This window comes from Silurus aristotelis, assembly GCF_946808225.1.
Source record: "Silurus aristotelis genome assembly, chromosome: 10".
Lineage (NCBI taxonomy): Eukaryota > Metazoa > Chordata > Actinopteri > Siluriformes > Siluridae > Silurus > Silurus aristotelis.
This window is the reverse complement of record NC_139583.1, coordinates 471,572-491,571: the sequence shown is the minus strand read 5'-3', so window position 1 is coordinate 491,571 and position 20,000 is coordinate 471,572. Positions and strand designations below refer to the sequence as shown.

The 20,000-nt window shown below is 42.9% G+C and overlaps 1 protein-coding gene and 2 long non-coding RNA genes across 7 annotated transcripts in view; 2 read left to right on the top strand and 1 right to left on the bottom strand.

Annotated features, from left to right (window-relative positions):
* Positions 1-14,375, top strand: part of secisbp2l (SECIS binding protein 2-like) — a 32,313-nt gene extending 17,938 nt beyond the window's left edge. For all 5 annotated transcript variants that reach the window (XM_083552224.1, XM_083552222.1, XM_083552223.1 and 2 more), the window contains exons 12-18: positions 162-322; positions 9,538-9,646; positions 9,835-9,997; positions 10,144-10,364; positions 10,500-10,654; positions 10,871-11,090; positions 11,199-14,375. In XM_083552224.1, the coding sequence (XP_083408350.1) occupies positions 162-322; positions 9,538-9,646; positions 9,835-9,997; positions 10,144-10,364; positions 10,500-10,654; positions 10,871-11,090; positions 11,199-11,800 (1,631 nt within the window). In that variant the 3' untranslated portion in view covers positions 11,801-14,375. The remainder of the gene's footprint in view (positions 1-161; positions 323-9,537; positions 9,647-9,834; positions 9,998-10,143; positions 10,365-10,499; positions 10,655-10,870; positions 11,091-11,198) is intronic.
* Positions 1-19,981, top strand: part of LOC310732215 — a 74,236-nt gene extending 54,255 nt beyond the window's left edge. The window contains exon 2 of the long non-coding RNA XR_014535394.1: positions 19,294-19,981. This is a non-coding gene — a long non-coding RNA (uncharacterized lncRNA). The remainder of the gene's footprint in view (positions 1-19,293) is intronic.
* LOC310732194 lies at positions 12,402-15,790 on the bottom strand. The gene is made up of 2 exons (XR_014535372.1): positions 13,249-15,790; positions 12,402-13,218 (listed from the first exon to the last, which is right to left on the bottom strand). It is a non-coding gene; the product is annotated as an uncharacterized lncRNA (long non-coding RNA).
* Positions 19,982-20,000: the final 19 nt, after the last annotated feature.

The window sequence follows — 20,000 nt, the reverse complement described above, 5'->3', positions numbered from 1 at the left end:
CACACACACACAGTATATATACATATATATACCTCTTGAATACAAAGATAAACACAGAGCTGTATTTTTGCAGTTAATATATGTATATACAAGTGTGTGTGTGTGTGTGTGTGTGTGTGTGTGTGTGTGTGTGTGTGTGTGTGTGTGTGTGTGGTGTTCAGTGGGTACAACCTCAGTGTTCCACAGTAAGGATGCGGTCAGTAAGGGTGTGATGAAATCGTACACTCCCCCTCCCAACATGCTAGACTCCACAGCACCCAAAATCAAGAGGGGTAAAGAGAGAGAAGTTCCCAAAGTGAAGAGACCTACTGCCCTCAAGAAGGTACGCTGCAGGACACTACACAACACTGTGCACTATAGAGTACAGAAAAGTATACTACAGTGTAGTGGCACCTCACTACAGTACACTACACCACACTATACTACCTTATACTGCACTATACTACACTACAGTACACTATACTACATTATACTGCACTATACTACACTACAGTATACTACACTACAGTACACTACACCACACTATACTACAGTATACTGCACTACACCACACTGTGCACTATAGAGTACAGAAAAGTATACTACAGTGTAGTGGCACCTCACTACAGTACACTACACCACACTATACTACCTTATACTGCACTATACTACACTACAGTACACCACACTACAGTACACTACACCACACTATACTACATTATACTGCACTATACTACACTACAGTATACTACACTACAGTACACTACACCACACTATACTACATTATACTGCACTATACTACACTACAGTACACCACACTACAGTACACTACACCACACTATACTACATTATACTGCACTATACTACACTACAGTACACCACACTACAGTACACTACACCACACTATACTACATTATACTGCACTATACTACACTACAGTATACTACACTACAGTACACTACACCACACTATACTACATTATACTGCACTACACCACACTACAGTATACTACACTACAGTACACCACACTACAGTACACTACACCACACTATACTACATTATACTGCACTATACTACACTACAGTATACTACACTACAGTACACTACACCACACTATACTACATTATACTGCACTACACCACACTACAGTATACTACACTACAGTACACTACACCACACTATACTACATTATACTGCACTATACTACACTACAGTATACTACACTACAGTACACTACACCACACTATACTACAGTATACTGCACTACACCACACTGTGCACTATAGAGTACAGAAAAGTATACTACAGTGTAGTGGCACCTCACTACAGTACACTACACCACACTATACTACCTTATACTGCACTATACTACACTACAGTACACCACACTACAGTACACTACACCACACTATACTACATTATACTGCACTATACTACACTACAGTATACTACACTACAGTACACTACACCACACTATACTACATTATACTGCACTATACTACACTACAGTACACCACACTACAGTACACTACACCACACTATACTACATTATACTGCACTATACTACACTACAGTACACCACACTACAGTACACTACACCACACTATACTACATTATACTGCACTATACTACACTACAGTATACTACACTACAGTACACTACACCACACTATACTACATTATACTGCACTATACTACACTACAGTACACCACACTACAGTACACTACACCACACTATACTACATTATACTGCACTATACTACACTACAGTACACCACACTACAGTACACTACACCACACTATACTACATTATACTGCACTATACTACACTACAGTATACTACACTACAGTACACTACACCACACTATACTACATTATACTGCACTATACTACACTACAGTACACCACACTACAGTACACTACACCACACTATACTACATTATACTGCACTATACTACACTACAGTACACCACACTACAGTACACTACACCACACTATACTACATTATACTGCACTATACTACACTACAGTACACTACACCACACTATACTACATTATACTGCACTATACTACACTACAGTATACTACACTACAGTACACTACACCACACTATACTACCTTATACTGCACTATACTACACTACAGTACACCACACTACAGTACACTACACCACACTATACTACATTATACTGCACTATACTACACTACAGTACACTACACCACACTATACTACAGTATACTGCACTATACTGCACTACAGTACACCACACTACAGTACACTACACCACACTATACTACATTATACTGCACTATACTACACTACAGTATACTACACTACAGTACACTACACCACACTATACTACATTATACTGCACTATACTACACTACAGTATACTACACTACAGTACACTACACCACACTATACTACATTATACTGCACTATACTACACTACAGTACACCACACTACAGTACACTACACCACACTATACTACATTATACTGCACTATACTACACTACAGTACACCACACTACAGTACACTACACCACACTATACTACATTATACTGCACTATACTACACTACAGTATACTACACTACAGTACACTACACCACACTATACTACATTATACTGCACTATACTACACTACAGTACACCACACTACAGTACACTACACCACACTATACTACATTATACTGCACTATACTACACTACAGTACACCACACTACAGTACACTACACCACACTATACTACATTATACTGCACTATACTACACTACAGTATACTACACTACAGTACACTACACCACACTATACTACCTTATACTGCACTATACTACACTACAGTACACCACACTACAGTACACTACACCACACTATACTACATTATACTGCACTATACTACACTACAGTATACTACACTACAGTACACTACACCACACTATACTACAGTATACTGCACTATACTGCACTACAGTACACCACACTACAGTACACTACACCACACTATACTACATTATACTGCACTATACTACACTACAGTATACTACACTACAGTACACTACACCACACTATACTACAGTATACTGCACTATACTACACGACAGTACACCACACTACAGTACACTATACTACAGTATACTGCACTATACTACACTACAGTACACTACACTACAGTACACTACACCACACTATACTACAGTATACTGCACTACACCACACTACAGTACACCACACTACAGTACACTACACCACACTATACTACAGTATACTGCACTACACCACACTACAGTACACTACACCACACTATACTACAGTATACTGCACTACACCACACTACAGTACACCACACTACAGTATACTACACCACACTATACTACAGTATACTGCACTACACCACACTACAGTACACCACACTACAGTACACTACACCACACTATACTACAGTATACTGCACTATACTACACTACAGTACACCACACTACAGTACACTACACCACACTATACTACAGTATACTGCACTATACTACACTACAGTACACCACACTACAGTACACTACACCACACTATACTACAGTATACTGCACTACACCACACTACAGTACACCACACTACAGTACACTACACCACACTATACTACAGTATACTGCACTACACCACACTACAGTACACCACAATACAGTACACTACACCACACTATACTACAGTATACTGCACTACACCACACTACAGTACACTACACCACACTATACTACATTATACTGCACTATACTACACTACAGTACACCACACTACAGTACACTACACCACACTATACTACATTATACTGCACTATACTACACTACAGTACACTACACTACAGTACACTACACCACACTATACTACATTATACTGCACTATACTACACTACAGTACACTACACCACACTATACTACATTATACTGCACTATACTACACTACAGTACACCACACTACAGTACACTACACCACACTATACTACAGTATACTGCACTATACTACACTACAGTACACCACACTACAGTACAATACACCACACTATACTACATTATACTGCACTATACTACACTACAGTACACCACACTACAGTACACTACACCACACTATACTACATTATACTGCACTATACTACACTACAGTACACCACACTACAGTACACTACACCACACTATACTACCTTATACTGCACTATACTACACTACAGTACACCACACTACAGTACACTACACCACACTATACTGCACTACACCACACTACAGTACACCACACCACAGTACACTACAGTACACTACACCACATTATACTACAGTATACTGCACTATACTACACTACAGTACACCACACTACAGTACACTACACCACACTATACTACAGTATACTTCACTATACTACACTACAGTACACTACACCACACTATACTATATTATACTGCACTATACTACACTACAGTACACCACACTACAGTACACTACACCACACTATACTACAGTATACTGCACTATACTACACTACAGTACACCACACTACAGTACACTACACCACACTATACTACATTATACTGCACTATACTACACTACAGTATACTACACTACAGTACAGTACACTACAGTACACTACACCACACTATACTACATTATACTGCACTATACTACACTACAGTACACCACACTACAGTACACTACACCACACTATACTACAGTATACTGCACTATACTACACTACAGTACACTACACTACAGTACACTACACCACACTATACTACATTATACTGCACTATACTACACTACAGTACACCACACTACAGTACACTACACCACACTATACTACATTATACTGCACTATACTACACTACAGTATACTACACTACAGTACACCACACTACAGTACACTACACTGTACACTACACACTACTGTAGTGTAGTATACTGTAGTGTAGTATAGTATAGTGCCGTATACTACAGTATACTGCACTATACTACACTACAGTATACTACACCACACTATACTACATTATACTGCACTACACCACACTATACTACATTATACTGCACTATACTACACTACAGTACACCACACTACAGTACACTACACCACACTACAGTACACTACACCACACTACAGTACACTACACCACACTATACTGCACTACACCACACTACAGTACACCACACTACAGTACACTACACCACACTATACTACAGTACACTACACCACACTATACTACAGTATACTGCACTATACTACACTACAGTACACCACACTACAGTACACTACACCACACTATACTACAGTATACTGCACTATACTACACTACAGTACACTACACCACACTATACTACATTATACTGCACTATACTACACTACAGTACACTACACCACACTATACTACAGTATACTGCACTATACTACACTACAGTACACCACACTACAGTACACCACACTACAGTACACCACACTACAGTACACTACACCACACTATACTACATTATACTGCACTATACTACACTACAGTACACCACACTACAGTACACTACACCACACTATACTACATTATACTGCACTACACCACACTATACTACATTATACTGCACTACAGTACACTACACCACACTATACTACATTATACTGCACTATACTACACTACAGTACACCACACTACAGTACACTACACCACACTACAGTACACTACACCACACTACAGTACACTACACCTCACTATACTGCACTACACCACACTACAGTACACCACACCACACTATACTACAGTACACTACACCACACTATACTACAGTATACTGCACTACACCACACCACACTACAGTACACCACACTACAGTACACTACACCACACTATACTACAGTATACTGCACTATACTACACTACAGTACACTACACCACACTATACTACATTATACTGCACTATACTACACTACAGTACACCACACTACTATACTACACTACTATACTACACTACAGTACACTACACCACACTATACTACATTATACTGCACTATACTACACTACAGTATACTACACTACAGTACACTACACCACACTATACTACAGTATACTGCACTATACTATACTACACTACAGTATACTACAGTACAGTACACTACACCACACTATACTACAGTATACTGTACTATACTACACTACAGTACACCACACTACAGTACACTACACCACACTATACTACACTACAGTATACTACACTACAGTACACTACACCACACTTTACTACAGTATACCGCACTATACTACACTACAGTATACTACACTACAGTACACTACACCACACTATACTACACTACAGTATACTACACTACAGTACACTACACCACACTTTACTACAGTATACCGCACTATACTACACTACAGTATACTACACTACAGTACACTACACCACACTATACTACAGTATACTGCACTACACCACACTACAGTACACCACACTACAGTACACTACACCACACTATACTACAGTATACTGCACTATACTACACTACAGTATACTACACTACAGTACACTACACCACACTATACTACACTACAGTATACTACACTACAGTACACTACACCACACTTTACTACAGTATACCGCACTATACTACACTACAGTATACTACACTACAGTACACTACACCACACTATACTACAGTATACTGCACTACACCACACTACAGTACACCACACTACAGTACACTACACCGCACTATACTACAGTATACCGCACTATACTACACTACAGTATACTACACTACAGTACACTACACCACACTATACTACAGTATACTGCACTACACCACACTACAGTACACCACACTACAGTACACTACACCGCACTATACTACAGTATACTGCACTATACTACACTACAGTATACTACACTACAGTACACTACACCACACTTTACTACAGTATACCGCACTATACTACACTACAGTATACTACACTACAGTACACTACACCACACTATACTACAGTATACTGCACTATACTACACAACAGTACACTGCAGTATACTACACTACAGTACATTACACTACAATACAGTATACTGCTCTATACTACACCACACTATACTACACTACAGTACACCACACTACAGTACACTACACCACACTATACTACACTACAGTATACTACACTACAGTACACTACACCACACTATACTACAGTATACTGCACTATACTACACAACAGTACACTGCAGTATACTACACTACAGTACACCACACTACAGTACACTACACCACACTATACTACACTACAGTATACTACACTACAGTACACTACACCACACTTTACTACAGTATACCGCACTATACTACACTACAGTATACTACACTACAGTACACTACACCACACTATACTACAGTATACTGCACTACACCACACTACAGTACACCACACTACAGTACACTACACCACACTATACTACAGTATACTGCACTATACTACACTACAGTATACTACACTACAGTACACTACACCACACTTTACTACAGTATACCGCACTATACTACACTACAGTATACTACACTACAGTACACTACACCACACTATACTACAGTATACTGCACTATACTACACAACAGTACACTGCAGTATACTACACTACAGTACATTACACTACAATACAGTATACTGCTCTATACTACACCACACTATACTACACAACAGTACACTGCAGTATACTACACTATAGTACACTACACTACAATATACTATACTGCTCTATACTACACCACACTATACTACACAACAGTACACTGCAGTATACTACAGTACACTACACTACAATACAGTATACTGCTCTATACTACACCACACTATACTACACAACAGTACACTGCAGTATACTACAGTACACTACACTACAATACAGTATACTGCTCTATACTACATCACACTATACTACACAACAGTACACTGCAGTATACTACAGTACACTACACTACAATACAGTATACTGCTCTATACTACACCACACTATACTACACAACAGTACACTGCAGTATACTACACTACAGTACACTACACTACAATACAGTATACTGCTCTATACTACACCACACTATACTACACAACAGTACACTGCAGTACACTACAGTACACTACACTACAATACAGTATACTGCTCTATACTACACCACACTATACTACACAACAGTACACTGCAGTATACTACACTACAGTACACTACACTACAATACAGTATACTGCTCTATACTACACCACACTATACTACACAACAGTACACTGCAGTATACTACACTACAGTACACTACACTACAATACAGTATACTGCTCTATACTACACCACACTATACTACACAACAGTACACTGCAGTATACTACACTACAGTACACTACACTACAATACAGTATACTGCTCTATACTACACCACACTATACTACACAACAGTACACTGCAGTACACTACAGTACACTACACTACAATACAGTATACTGCTCTATACTACACCACACTATACTACACAACAGTACACTGCAGTATACTACACTACAGTACACTACACTACAATACAGTATACTGCTCTATACTACACCACACTATACTACACAACAGTACACTGCAGTATACTACACTACAGTACACTACACTACAATACAGTATACTGCTCTATACTACACCACACTATACTACACAACAGTACACTGCAGTATACTACACTACAGTACACTACACTACAATACAGTATACTGCTCTATACTACACCACACTATACTACACAACAGTACACTGCAGTATACTACACTACAGTACACTACACTACAATACAGTATACTGCTCTATACTACACCACACTATACTACACAACAGTACACTGCAGTATACTACACTACAGTACACTACACTACAATACAGTATACTGCTCTATACTACACCACACTATACTACACAACAGTACACTGCAGTATACTACACTACAGTACACTACACTACAATACAGTATACTGCTCTATACTACACCACACTATACTACACAACAGTACACTGCAGTATACTACACTACAGTACACTACACTATACTACAGTACACTACACTTCAGTATACTACACTACACTACAGTGTTCTACAGTATACTACACTACAATAAAGTATACTACACTACACTATACTACATTACATTATGCTACACTATACTACACTACATTACACTATACTGCACTACACAATACTGCAGTTTAGTATTCTCCAATATAATAAAGTATTTTATGGTATATTAGTTACAGCTAGGTACAGTGTGATGCAGTATTCTAAAGTATGGTGCGGTGCGGTGCGGTAGGGTTCAGTAAAGGGGTAAAGTGCCTGTACTGATCCCTGGTTTACTTCCCCTTGATTGGCTATGTTCCACTTCATCAGCAGGAGTAAAGTAAACTAGATAAATGTAAGATAACCTCTCACAGTAGACTACAGATCATGAGTTACCCAGAATGCATTTCTGCAGTCTGAGTTGTCTCTGTGTGTGTGTGTGTGTGTGTGTGTGTGTGTGTGTGTGTGTGTGTTCAGGTGATCCTGAAAGAGCGTGAAGTGAAAGCTAAGATGTGTGTGAAGGAGCAGCCGGATGACGAACTTCACTTCACTGACACACTCACACAGGACACTGTCTCACAAGAGGGTTCGTGCGCGCGCACACACACACACACACACACACACACACACACACACACACACACACACACACACACACACACACACACACACACACACACTCATTACAAACACACATTTTCTCAGTCTAGACTTTTATATCCTTTTTTGGCCGATTCTCATACTTTGTGTGTGTGTGTGTGTGTGTGTGTGTAGAGAATGGTCTGAACATGCCCAGTGATGCCTCGCTGTCTCCAGCCAGTCAGAATTCTCCGTACAGCATCACACCAGTGTCTCAGGGTTCTCCAGCCAGCTCGGGCATCGGCAGTCCCATGGCCTCATCCACTATCACTAAGATCCACAGCAGGAGGTTCAGGGAGTGAGTGTACACACACACACACACACACACACACACACACACACACACTATTCAATGTATGATTGTACAATAAATCAAAAAAGTTTTCCATAGTGTGTGTGTGTGTGTGTGTGTGTGTGTGTGTGTGTGTGTGTGTGTGTGTGTAGGTACTGTAACCAGGTGCTGAATAAGGAGATTGATGAGAGCGTGACTCTCCTGCTGCAGGAGCTGGTGCGGTTTCAGGAGCGAGTGTATCAGAAGGAGCCCACTAAAGCTAAATCTAAGCGCCGCCTGGTCATGGGTTTGCGTGAGGTCACCAAACACATGAAGCTCAACAAGATCCGATGTGTGATCATCTCACCCAACTGTGAAAAGATCCAGGCCAAAGGTGAGGGGCATTTATCAACCACATGGGGCAGCACAGCATCTTTTATAACATTCAGTACAGCTGAGCTGTGTGTGTGTGTGTGTGTGTGTGTGTGTGTGTGTGTGTGTGTGTGTGTGTGCGTGTGCGTGCGTGCAGGAGGTCTGGATGAAGCTCTGTATAACGTGATCGCGATGGCCCGTGAGCAGGAGATCCCGTTTGTTTTTGCTTTGGGACGGAAAGCTCTCGGCCGCTGTGTTAACAAACTCGTCCCCGTCAGTGTGGTCGGGATCTTTAGCTACTCTGGAGCTGAGGTACACACACACACACACACACACACACACACACACACACACACACACACACACACACACACACACACACACACAATTGATTTCACCTTTTCAGCATCCATAATTACTCTTCATATTCTCATTCTTCTGATCCCATCATCATCTTTTTCTCTTCTGTCTGCTCTGAGATTTCGTGTGTGTGTGTGTGTGTGTGTGTGTGTGTGTGTGTATACACAGGCTCTGTTTAACCGGCTGGTGTCTCTGACGGAGGAGGCACGCAGGGCGTATAAGGAGATGGTGTGTGCTCTGGAGCAGGAGCAGGCTGAGGAGGCCCTAAAGAACGTCAAGAAGGTTCCGCACCACATGGGCCATTCGCGCAATCCGTCAGCCGCCTCAGCCATCTCCTTCTGCAGCGTCATCTCAGAACCCATCTCTGAAGTCAATGAGAAGGAGTATGGTATGGTTTACACACACGCGCACACACACGCGCACACACACACAAAGATACTGTAACTTCTTATCACATACTGCTGAGGTTTAACAAACCTGTGTTATCTGTGTGTAGAGACCAACTGGAGGACCATGGTGGAGAACTCTGATGCTCTAGAACCTCTGGAGAATGAGTTTACCAGAACGAGTGTGAATAAAGACGCAGAGGGAAGTGCAGAAGGTGCACCGGCCACGTCCCAAATCACCTTGTTATGTAAAGAGGAAGGGCGCACGGAGGACGGGTTGGAGCGAGCCTCTCAGCAAAGCACTGAAACGGGGTCTCTGGATGGAAGCTGCAGGGGTCCGACCACCTCATACTCCTCCATCACCAGCACCAGCAGCATCACGCTGGTCCCTGGGACGCTGGGCGAGGACGAGGAGGATGATGAGGATGAAGAGGAGGACGAGGAGGATGAGTACACACCTGAACCAATCTTGGTGGAGGTTCCTCCTCTTAGCAGCATGATAGAGACCTGGGTGAGCACCACGCTGGAGAACCTGCAGCTCTCCGGGAAAACACATTCCGAGGAGGAGGAGCATGAGGAGGAGCATGGGGAGCAGCATGAGGCTGAGGGGAAGGAGGACGAAGAGGAGGAAGATATCCGAGGAGTGAGTGATGAAGAGGATGAGCTTGAATCTTCGGTGGAGGAGAAGCAGTTGGAGAAGAACTCTGAATAACACACAAACACACACACTCACACACTTCCTGCTTTATCACTCAACAACAACAATCTCAGGAAACTGACAGGGACGGACCACACACACTTCCTGTAGTCTCTCTCTCACACACACACACACATATACACACATAGTTCTGTCTCCGTCCATACTTGAATGACTTACACTCCTTAGTCCATTCGGTGTGGGTGTGGGTTTGGTGATTATCACCACACACACACACACACACACACACACACACACACACACACACACACACACACACACACACACACACACACACACACACATCTATAATCGTGTGGTCTCTCAGTGGGAGTCTGTGGTCTCTCAGTGGGAGTCTGTGGTCTCTCAGTGGGAGTCTGTGGTCTCTCAGTGGGAGTCTGTGGTCTCTCAGTGGGAGTCTGTGGTCTCTCAGTGGGAGTCTGTGGTCTCTCAGTGGGAGTCTGTGGTCTCTCAGTGGGAGTCTGTGGTCTCTCAGTGGGAGTCTGTGGTCTCTCAGTACATTATATTTTGACTACATTGTGACTGCCATGTGTTTTGTCCCAGTGTGTTTGTTCACACGTGTGTGTGTGCATGTGTGTGTGTGTGCATGTGTGTGTGTGCGTGTGTGTGTGTGTTGGGGGGGGGGTCAGAATAAATGAATCGCTCTTGTAAATAGCTTGTAAAGGTTGTTTCTAATAAATGATATGCTTCTTATTTATCGTGTTTAAATAATGACGGAACAGATTGGACATTTTCTCGCTGTAGGTTTTTAAATCTTGTGTTTTTTCCTTCTTTCTCTGGAGTTGTGCCGATAAAACGCCATCATTACTGTCATCATCACCTTCATTACCATCGTCCTTGTTATGGTCGCTCTTTTAGTTCTCTACATTGCAGTCATGTTCTAGCAATCACAAATCACCATTACCTACAGACACAGCTCTTAGCATCAAATTAGCCTGGTGTTGTGTTAGCTAACCTGCTAGTGTTGTTAGCTGGGTTATATTAGGTCGAATATCTACAGCTAGAACTACCTACATGTAACCATGGCAACGATCAGTCTTTGTTTTATATCAGCATGCTCCCTACTTAGGCAGCCTATCATGTGGACTGTGTGAAGTTTCCGTGCTAGCAGTATTGCATGTGTTGGTTAGCGTTTAGCATATGGTAGCGTAAGTGAGAATTGACATGTGCCTAGCGTGAGGATTACTGATCTGTACTGGTTACCTGTGTTCATGTGGGCGTGGCTTTCCTGCTCTAATCAGCTTTAGGAATTTTCACTGATGTTTGTTTTTTCTCGGATTCTCTTTGTGCTGAGGGTACGGTGTCTGAAGATCATTAACTGTCAGGAAATAAACAGTGTCAGGTCTGAGTCACCACCACCACCTCACCTTAATCAGCACCTCCATCATCACCACCACCACCTTCAGCTCCACCTCTATCACCATCACCGCCTTCAGCTCCACCTCTATCACCACCATCACCTCCATCACCACCACTTCCTCGAGTGATATAAAAACAATTACACTCATTCACACGATTTGCCTTCACCAACACTCATCTACTGCTCAGTAATGACCCTGTAATGATTCAGTAATGATTCAGTAATGACTCTGTAATGATTCAGGAATGACTCATCAGGAATGACTCAGTAATGACTCATCAGGAATGACTCTGTAATGATTCAGTAATGAATCTGTAATGATTTATCAGTAATGACTCTGTAATGACTCTGTAATGACTCTGTAATGACTTATCAGTAATGACTCTGTAATGACTCTGTAATGACTCTGTAATGACTCTGTAATGACTCATCAGTAATGATTCTGTAATGACTCAGTAATGACTCAGTAATGACTCATCATTAATGACTCTGTAATGATTTAGTAATGACTCCTCAGTAATGACTCCTCAGTAATGACTCTGTAATGATTCAGTAATGACTCATCAGTAATGACTCTGTAATGATTCAGTAATGACTCATCAGTAATAACCCAATAATCATAGTCATCATACTCAGAGCAGCAGCTGATGGTGGTGACTCAGACTTGAGACCTGAGATCAGATGAAGGAATTTTTTAGTTATTAGACTTATGTGTAAACACACTGAGGTGTGTGTGTGTGTGTGTGTGTGTGTGTGTGTGTGTGTGTGTGTGTGTGTGTGTGTGTGTTTGTTTTAACACTCCCCTCTTGCGCGAGCTTTACTCTTGTTCTGTCGCTCTGCCTTGACTCTGTGTCTAATGTGTATATTCTCTTATTCTTTCTCTCTCTCTCTCTCACACACACACACACACACACACACACACACACACACACACACACACACACACACACACACACACACACACACACCAGGCTGTGTATAATAGATGTGTGTTTGTGTGTGTACTCCATATCATTTGCACTATGTAAATATGGCAGATTGATTGTGATTGTGGTGTTCATGTAACCGGTGATATGAAGGATTTCTGTCGTGCTGCTTGTGTTTCTGCAGGTGCTTCTCCACACACACACACACACACACACACACACACTTTAGTGTGCTCTTTATGATGTCTGAAAAATTAACATCATTAAACTCTTGTAATGAAAACCACCTCTGTGGCTTCCAGTCCTTATCACAGATCACACACTCACTGTTTCTTTGCAGCTACAGATTGAAGGTCACGGTCATGTGACTGCACTGACGCCTCCTGTAGCGCTGAACTTCAGTTTCTGGGGCAGAGATTCACTTACAAGAAACATCAAACTGAATCATGTAGAAAGACCTTAGTGTTTTACAGGTAAACCGCTAGGGGGCGCTGTGTGCTGAAAACGCATTAAAGTTGCATACAGTGTAAATATATCCAGGAGTGGTGTTTCCACTAGGGGGCGCTTTTGAAAGGAAACAGTAGTCTGTTGAAAAAAGGGAAGACGTCTGAGTTTTCAAGATCATGAGAAGTAAACCTGGAGATGAAAAAAACACAGGGGAAAAAAACATCTGGATTGTTTAGAGTTCACAAGGTCAAGTCCTGATGATGCCACAGCCATTTGTGGAAAAGAGAGCATAACTGACTGTTCTGTCTGGGTGGGAGGGGCTTATTCTCTGTCACTTGTCAATCAGAGTGACACGAGCTGTAGCTCCTCTGTGAGCTGATGTATGTTACAGAAGACAGGTTGGATTGCTCTGGGCTACATTCCTACTCAGCACTGCAGGTTGCTCGAGCAGACGCCCTGCTGACCTTCTGCACAGATCTCTGTGATAAAGCTGATGATGCTGGATGAGTCTTCTGCGTACCTTATCTACCAGCAAACCTTCTCACATGGTCACGTGATGGTCTACTCAGCTCACAAGTTCTGGTAGCTTTATATGAGCCATGAATGGACACACACACACACACACACACACACACATATTTGCACACAGCAGATGCATGAAACTCACCCTTTACTACAAACCCCTTACCCTCAAAAATCCAGTCCCAAGGAGCTGGTCATGATGGACAAAAACTTTAGTCACTTAGTTTATTCAATTTTTGCAGGTTCCTCTGTGTGTTCCTCTTGAACCTGCTGGAAAGAGGGACGGTTCATCAAACCCTCAGATTTCCCCCTACTGATCCTGAGAAATCAATTTAGCATGAACTTCACTCTGACAAGAGAGAAGAGTCTGAGACACGCTCACTAAAGGGGACATCTTCAGTTCTCCAAAATCAACTGCGGATTGGAAGAGAGAGAGAGATGATCTACACAGCAGAACTGCACTTCCAAATACAACCACATTTAAACCCAATTCTTCACCAACATGTACCAAATCATCCCCAATTTTGGCTGCAAACTGCGCCACCTACTGGGAAGCACATAGACCTGCACACTGTGACCATTACATACACACCTGCCACCAGGTGAGGGACAGTGTGACCATGTCATCTAGTGTACGCAACACACACACACACACACACACACACACACACACACACACACACACACACACACACACACACACACACACTTATATACATCTTTTATTTTTCTTTTATTATTATTATTGTATTTTATTTGTATATATTTAAACTGTTCCTTTTATAACTAAAGCTTTTATATTGTTATTATAGTTATATTACAGTATATTATAGATTATTTACTATATTATATTCAGTTTTATTATAGTTTATTGATATTTCTGATTGTAATATATATATAAATTTGGGCCCAAAGATAAAAAAGTTCTTCATTAAAGCCCAGGCCTCTGCCCTGTCCCTGAGCACCCTGCGCACCCTGAACACCCTAAACAACCTGAGCACCCTGAACACCCTGTACACCCTGAACACCCTGAGCACCCTGTACACCCTGAACACCCTGAGCACCCTGTACACCCTGAACACCCTAAACAACCTGAGCACCCTGTACACCCTAAACAACCTGAGCACCCTGTACACCCTGAACACCCTGAGCACCCTGTACACCCTGAACACCCTGAGCACCCTGTACACCCTGAACACCCTGAGCACCCTGTACACCCTGAGCACCCTGAGCACCCTGTACACCCTGAACACCCTAAACAACCTGAGCACCCTGAACACCCTGAACACCCTGTACACCCTGAACACCCTGAGCACCCTGTACACCCTGAACACCCTAAACAACCAGAGCACCCTGTACACCCTAAACAACCTGAGCACCCTGTACACCCTGAACACCCTGAGCACCCTGTACACCCTGAACACCCTGAGCACCCTGTACACCCTGAACACCCTGAACACCCTGAACACCCTGTACACCCTGTACACCCTGAACACCCTGAGCACCCTGTACACCCTGAACACCCTGTACACCCTGTACATCCTGAACACCCTGAACACCCTGTACACCCTGTACATGCTGAACACCCTGAACACCCTGAGCACCCTGTACACCCTGAACACTCTGTACAACCTGAACACCCTGTACACCCTGTACACCCTGAACACCCTGAGCACCCTGTACACCCTGTACACCCTGAACACCCTGTACACCCTGTACACGCTGAACACCCTGTACACCCTGAGCACCCTGTACACCTTGAACACCCTGAGCACCCTGTACACCCTGAACACCCTGTACACCCTGAACACCCTGTACACCCTGAGCACCCTGTACACCCTGAACACCCTGAGCACCCTGTACACCCTGAACACCCTGAGCACCCTGTACACCCTGAACACCCTGAACACCCTGTACACCCTGAACACCCTGTACACCCTGTACACCCTGAACACCCTGTACACCCTGTACATGCTGAACACCCTGTACACCCTGAGCACCCTGTACACCCTGAACACCCTGAGCACCCTGTACACCCTGAACACCCTAAACAACCTGAGCACCCTGAACACCCTGAACACCCTGAACACCCTGTACACCCTGAACACCCTGAGCACCCTGTACACCCTGAACACCCTAAACAACCTGAGCACCCTGTACACCCTAAACAACCTGAGCACCCTGTACACCCTGTACACCCTGAGCACCCTGAACACCCTGTACACCCTGAACACCCTGAACACCCTGTACACCCTGTACATGCTGAACACCCTGTACACCCTGAACACCCTGAGCACCCTGTACACCCTGAACACCCTGTACAACCTGAACACCCTGTACACCCTGTACACCCTGAACACCCTGAGCACCCTGTACACCCTGTACACCCTGAGCACCCTGTACACCCTGTACACCCTGTACACGCTGAACACCCTGTACACCCTGAGCACCCTGTACACCCTTTACACCCTGAGCACCCTGTACACCCTGAACACCCTGAGCACCCTGAACACCCTGTACACCCTGAACACCCTGAGCACCCTGAACACCCTGAGCACCCTGTACACCCTGAACACCCTGTACACCCTGAACACCCGATACAGTCCTCTCAGCCTGGGACAGTGTAGAAACAGGTGACTGACTCGTCTGTATTACAGAAGGGACATTCCCTCCCTCCCTGCTGTAATGTGACACCTTTATGCAGATGATGTATAGTGCCTTCTTCGAGGTAATCTTAAAGTTCTCGAGTTGAGGGGTCCTGAAGCTCAGAAGAGAGCCTTCCTTTAGCTCCGCCTCCACCGCAGCTGAAACCTGCATCTAAGGAAAGTAGCTGTGGTTTCCTGCATCTTGTTCGGATTCTCCATGTTCGTGTAAGCTCCGTTTGAAGGCAGAGGGTAGTACTGAGCGGATGCTCTCTATAATGATCCTCATGAACCTTTTGGACATGATGCCTGTTAAGCTACACCTCTTCTAGGCTTTTCCATTTGGCCGTATTTCTCAGGTCTGTGATCTTCATGCATCCAGCTTTTGCCATGATGATTTGTAATGTGTCCTGTGTTCCAGTACCTGTGCTCAGATAAGTGGATCGTTAAAAAGAAGTTCATTCTCCCTCCAGTGTCCAGAATTAAAAAACTCTGTCTGGGCTTTGTGTCCAGGCTGTTAGAACAGATCTGTAGAAAGGAGAAAAGTCCCTTAAATCCATGTTGCACAGTCTGGTTAAAAACAGATCCACATCGTATTTAAAAACGTTCGCAGTAGGATATGAGCTCTGTCTGCTCAGCATGGTGTTCAATACAGGAGTCTTTGTGCAGCTTGATGTCTGTTTTGACTTCACATCAACCATGTTAAAAAAAACAGCTTCTTCCACAAGTTAAGAAACATGTTGTCTATATCTGATGCAGAGAAGCTCGTCCATGCGTTTATGACCTCTAGAATAGACTACTGTAATGCATTACTAGGTGGATGTCCTGCATCATTAATAAACAAGCTTCAGTTAGTTCAGAATGCAGCAGCAAGAGTTCTCACAAGGTGGAGAAAATATCACCATATAACTCCAATCTTCTCGTAGATCATTTTCACATTTAGCTCCTAAACTCTGGAATAGTCTTCCTGACAGTGTTCGGGGTTCAGACACACTCTCCCAGTTTAAGTGCAGATTAAAGGCGTATGTTTTTAGCGAGTTCTACACATAACACACATCACATCACATCATAACCTTGTGCTCCAGAACATCTGATCACATCACATTATCAACTTGTGCTGTTAATATCATGCACAGCAGCTACGCTAATTCCTCTCCAGTTATTATGTAATGAGGATTTAACGGCTCTTCTTCAGCTGATCAGCAGCTCGTTCTTTGTGTGATTCGTCCTGTGAACTAGAAGCAAGTCATCTTTTAATAAAAAACAAAAATGTTTGTAAAATTCAGAAGGGAGTCTGTTCCCGGAGACCGTCCAGTGGAGAGCCGATTCACTGCCTCAGACGTTTCCACCAGTTGAATCTCTGGGTCTTGACGCCGTCTCTGTACATCTGTCAGCCTTGGTAGATCCTTCAGAAGCTCCTTCATGCAGTTAAGCTCAAATTCTCCGGCATTGAACAGATCCGTATTAAAGTCTTTTGCGATATCTCTATTTTTTGGGGGTCGGATGTTGGAGTTCCATCTGCAGTTTCAGATGCAGCATGACTTTTCTTTCTCCTTCTTTGTGCTTCATGTAGAAGAAGAAGGTGCTCAGGTCCATGTCTCTTAGTGAGGAGAAGCGAGCCCTGATTAGAGCTCCTTTTGCTTGTTCATGGAACAGTGATTTCAGAGCTTTTCTCTGTTCTCTTTCAGCTCTTCCACTTTACCAGAGTCTTTGTTGTTGAGTTCATCCTCAGTTTTGGTGATTTCCTTCTCGAGGGCTTGATGGTTGATTTGGTGAGGTTGTTTGAGGATGCAGTGTAGTTCTGACAGAACATTCGAATTTGTGCTTTTCCTACTTCTCACCATTAAACAATGTCTTCATACTCCTCCTTCTGTTGCTGCCACTTTGAGCAGAAAACTGAATTTCTCACAGAATGAAGCATCGTGTAAGAGTTTGGGATTAAAATGGCAGTAACAGCTGGTGCACTGTGACGTTTAGTCTTATTTCTAGTGTGCAGGTGTGATGGTCAGTAAAAGCATTGAGAAGGATGATAGATTTTAAAACTCTGTTTCTGTTGTTACTGCTGATGTAAAAACGATCTAATCAGACTGCATTAACGTGGTGTGAGATGCTTTGACCCATGTGTTCTGCCTCACTCCTGGATGTTCTGCTCTCCAAATGTCACACAAGCTGTACTTGTTGACAATATTGCTGAGTGAAGTAGCAGAAGAATAAGGTTCCTCTCCATTCCTGTCCAGTGTGTGATCTAAAGTACAGTTCCAGTCGCCCCCAAGCACCATGCACACGTCAGTAAAACT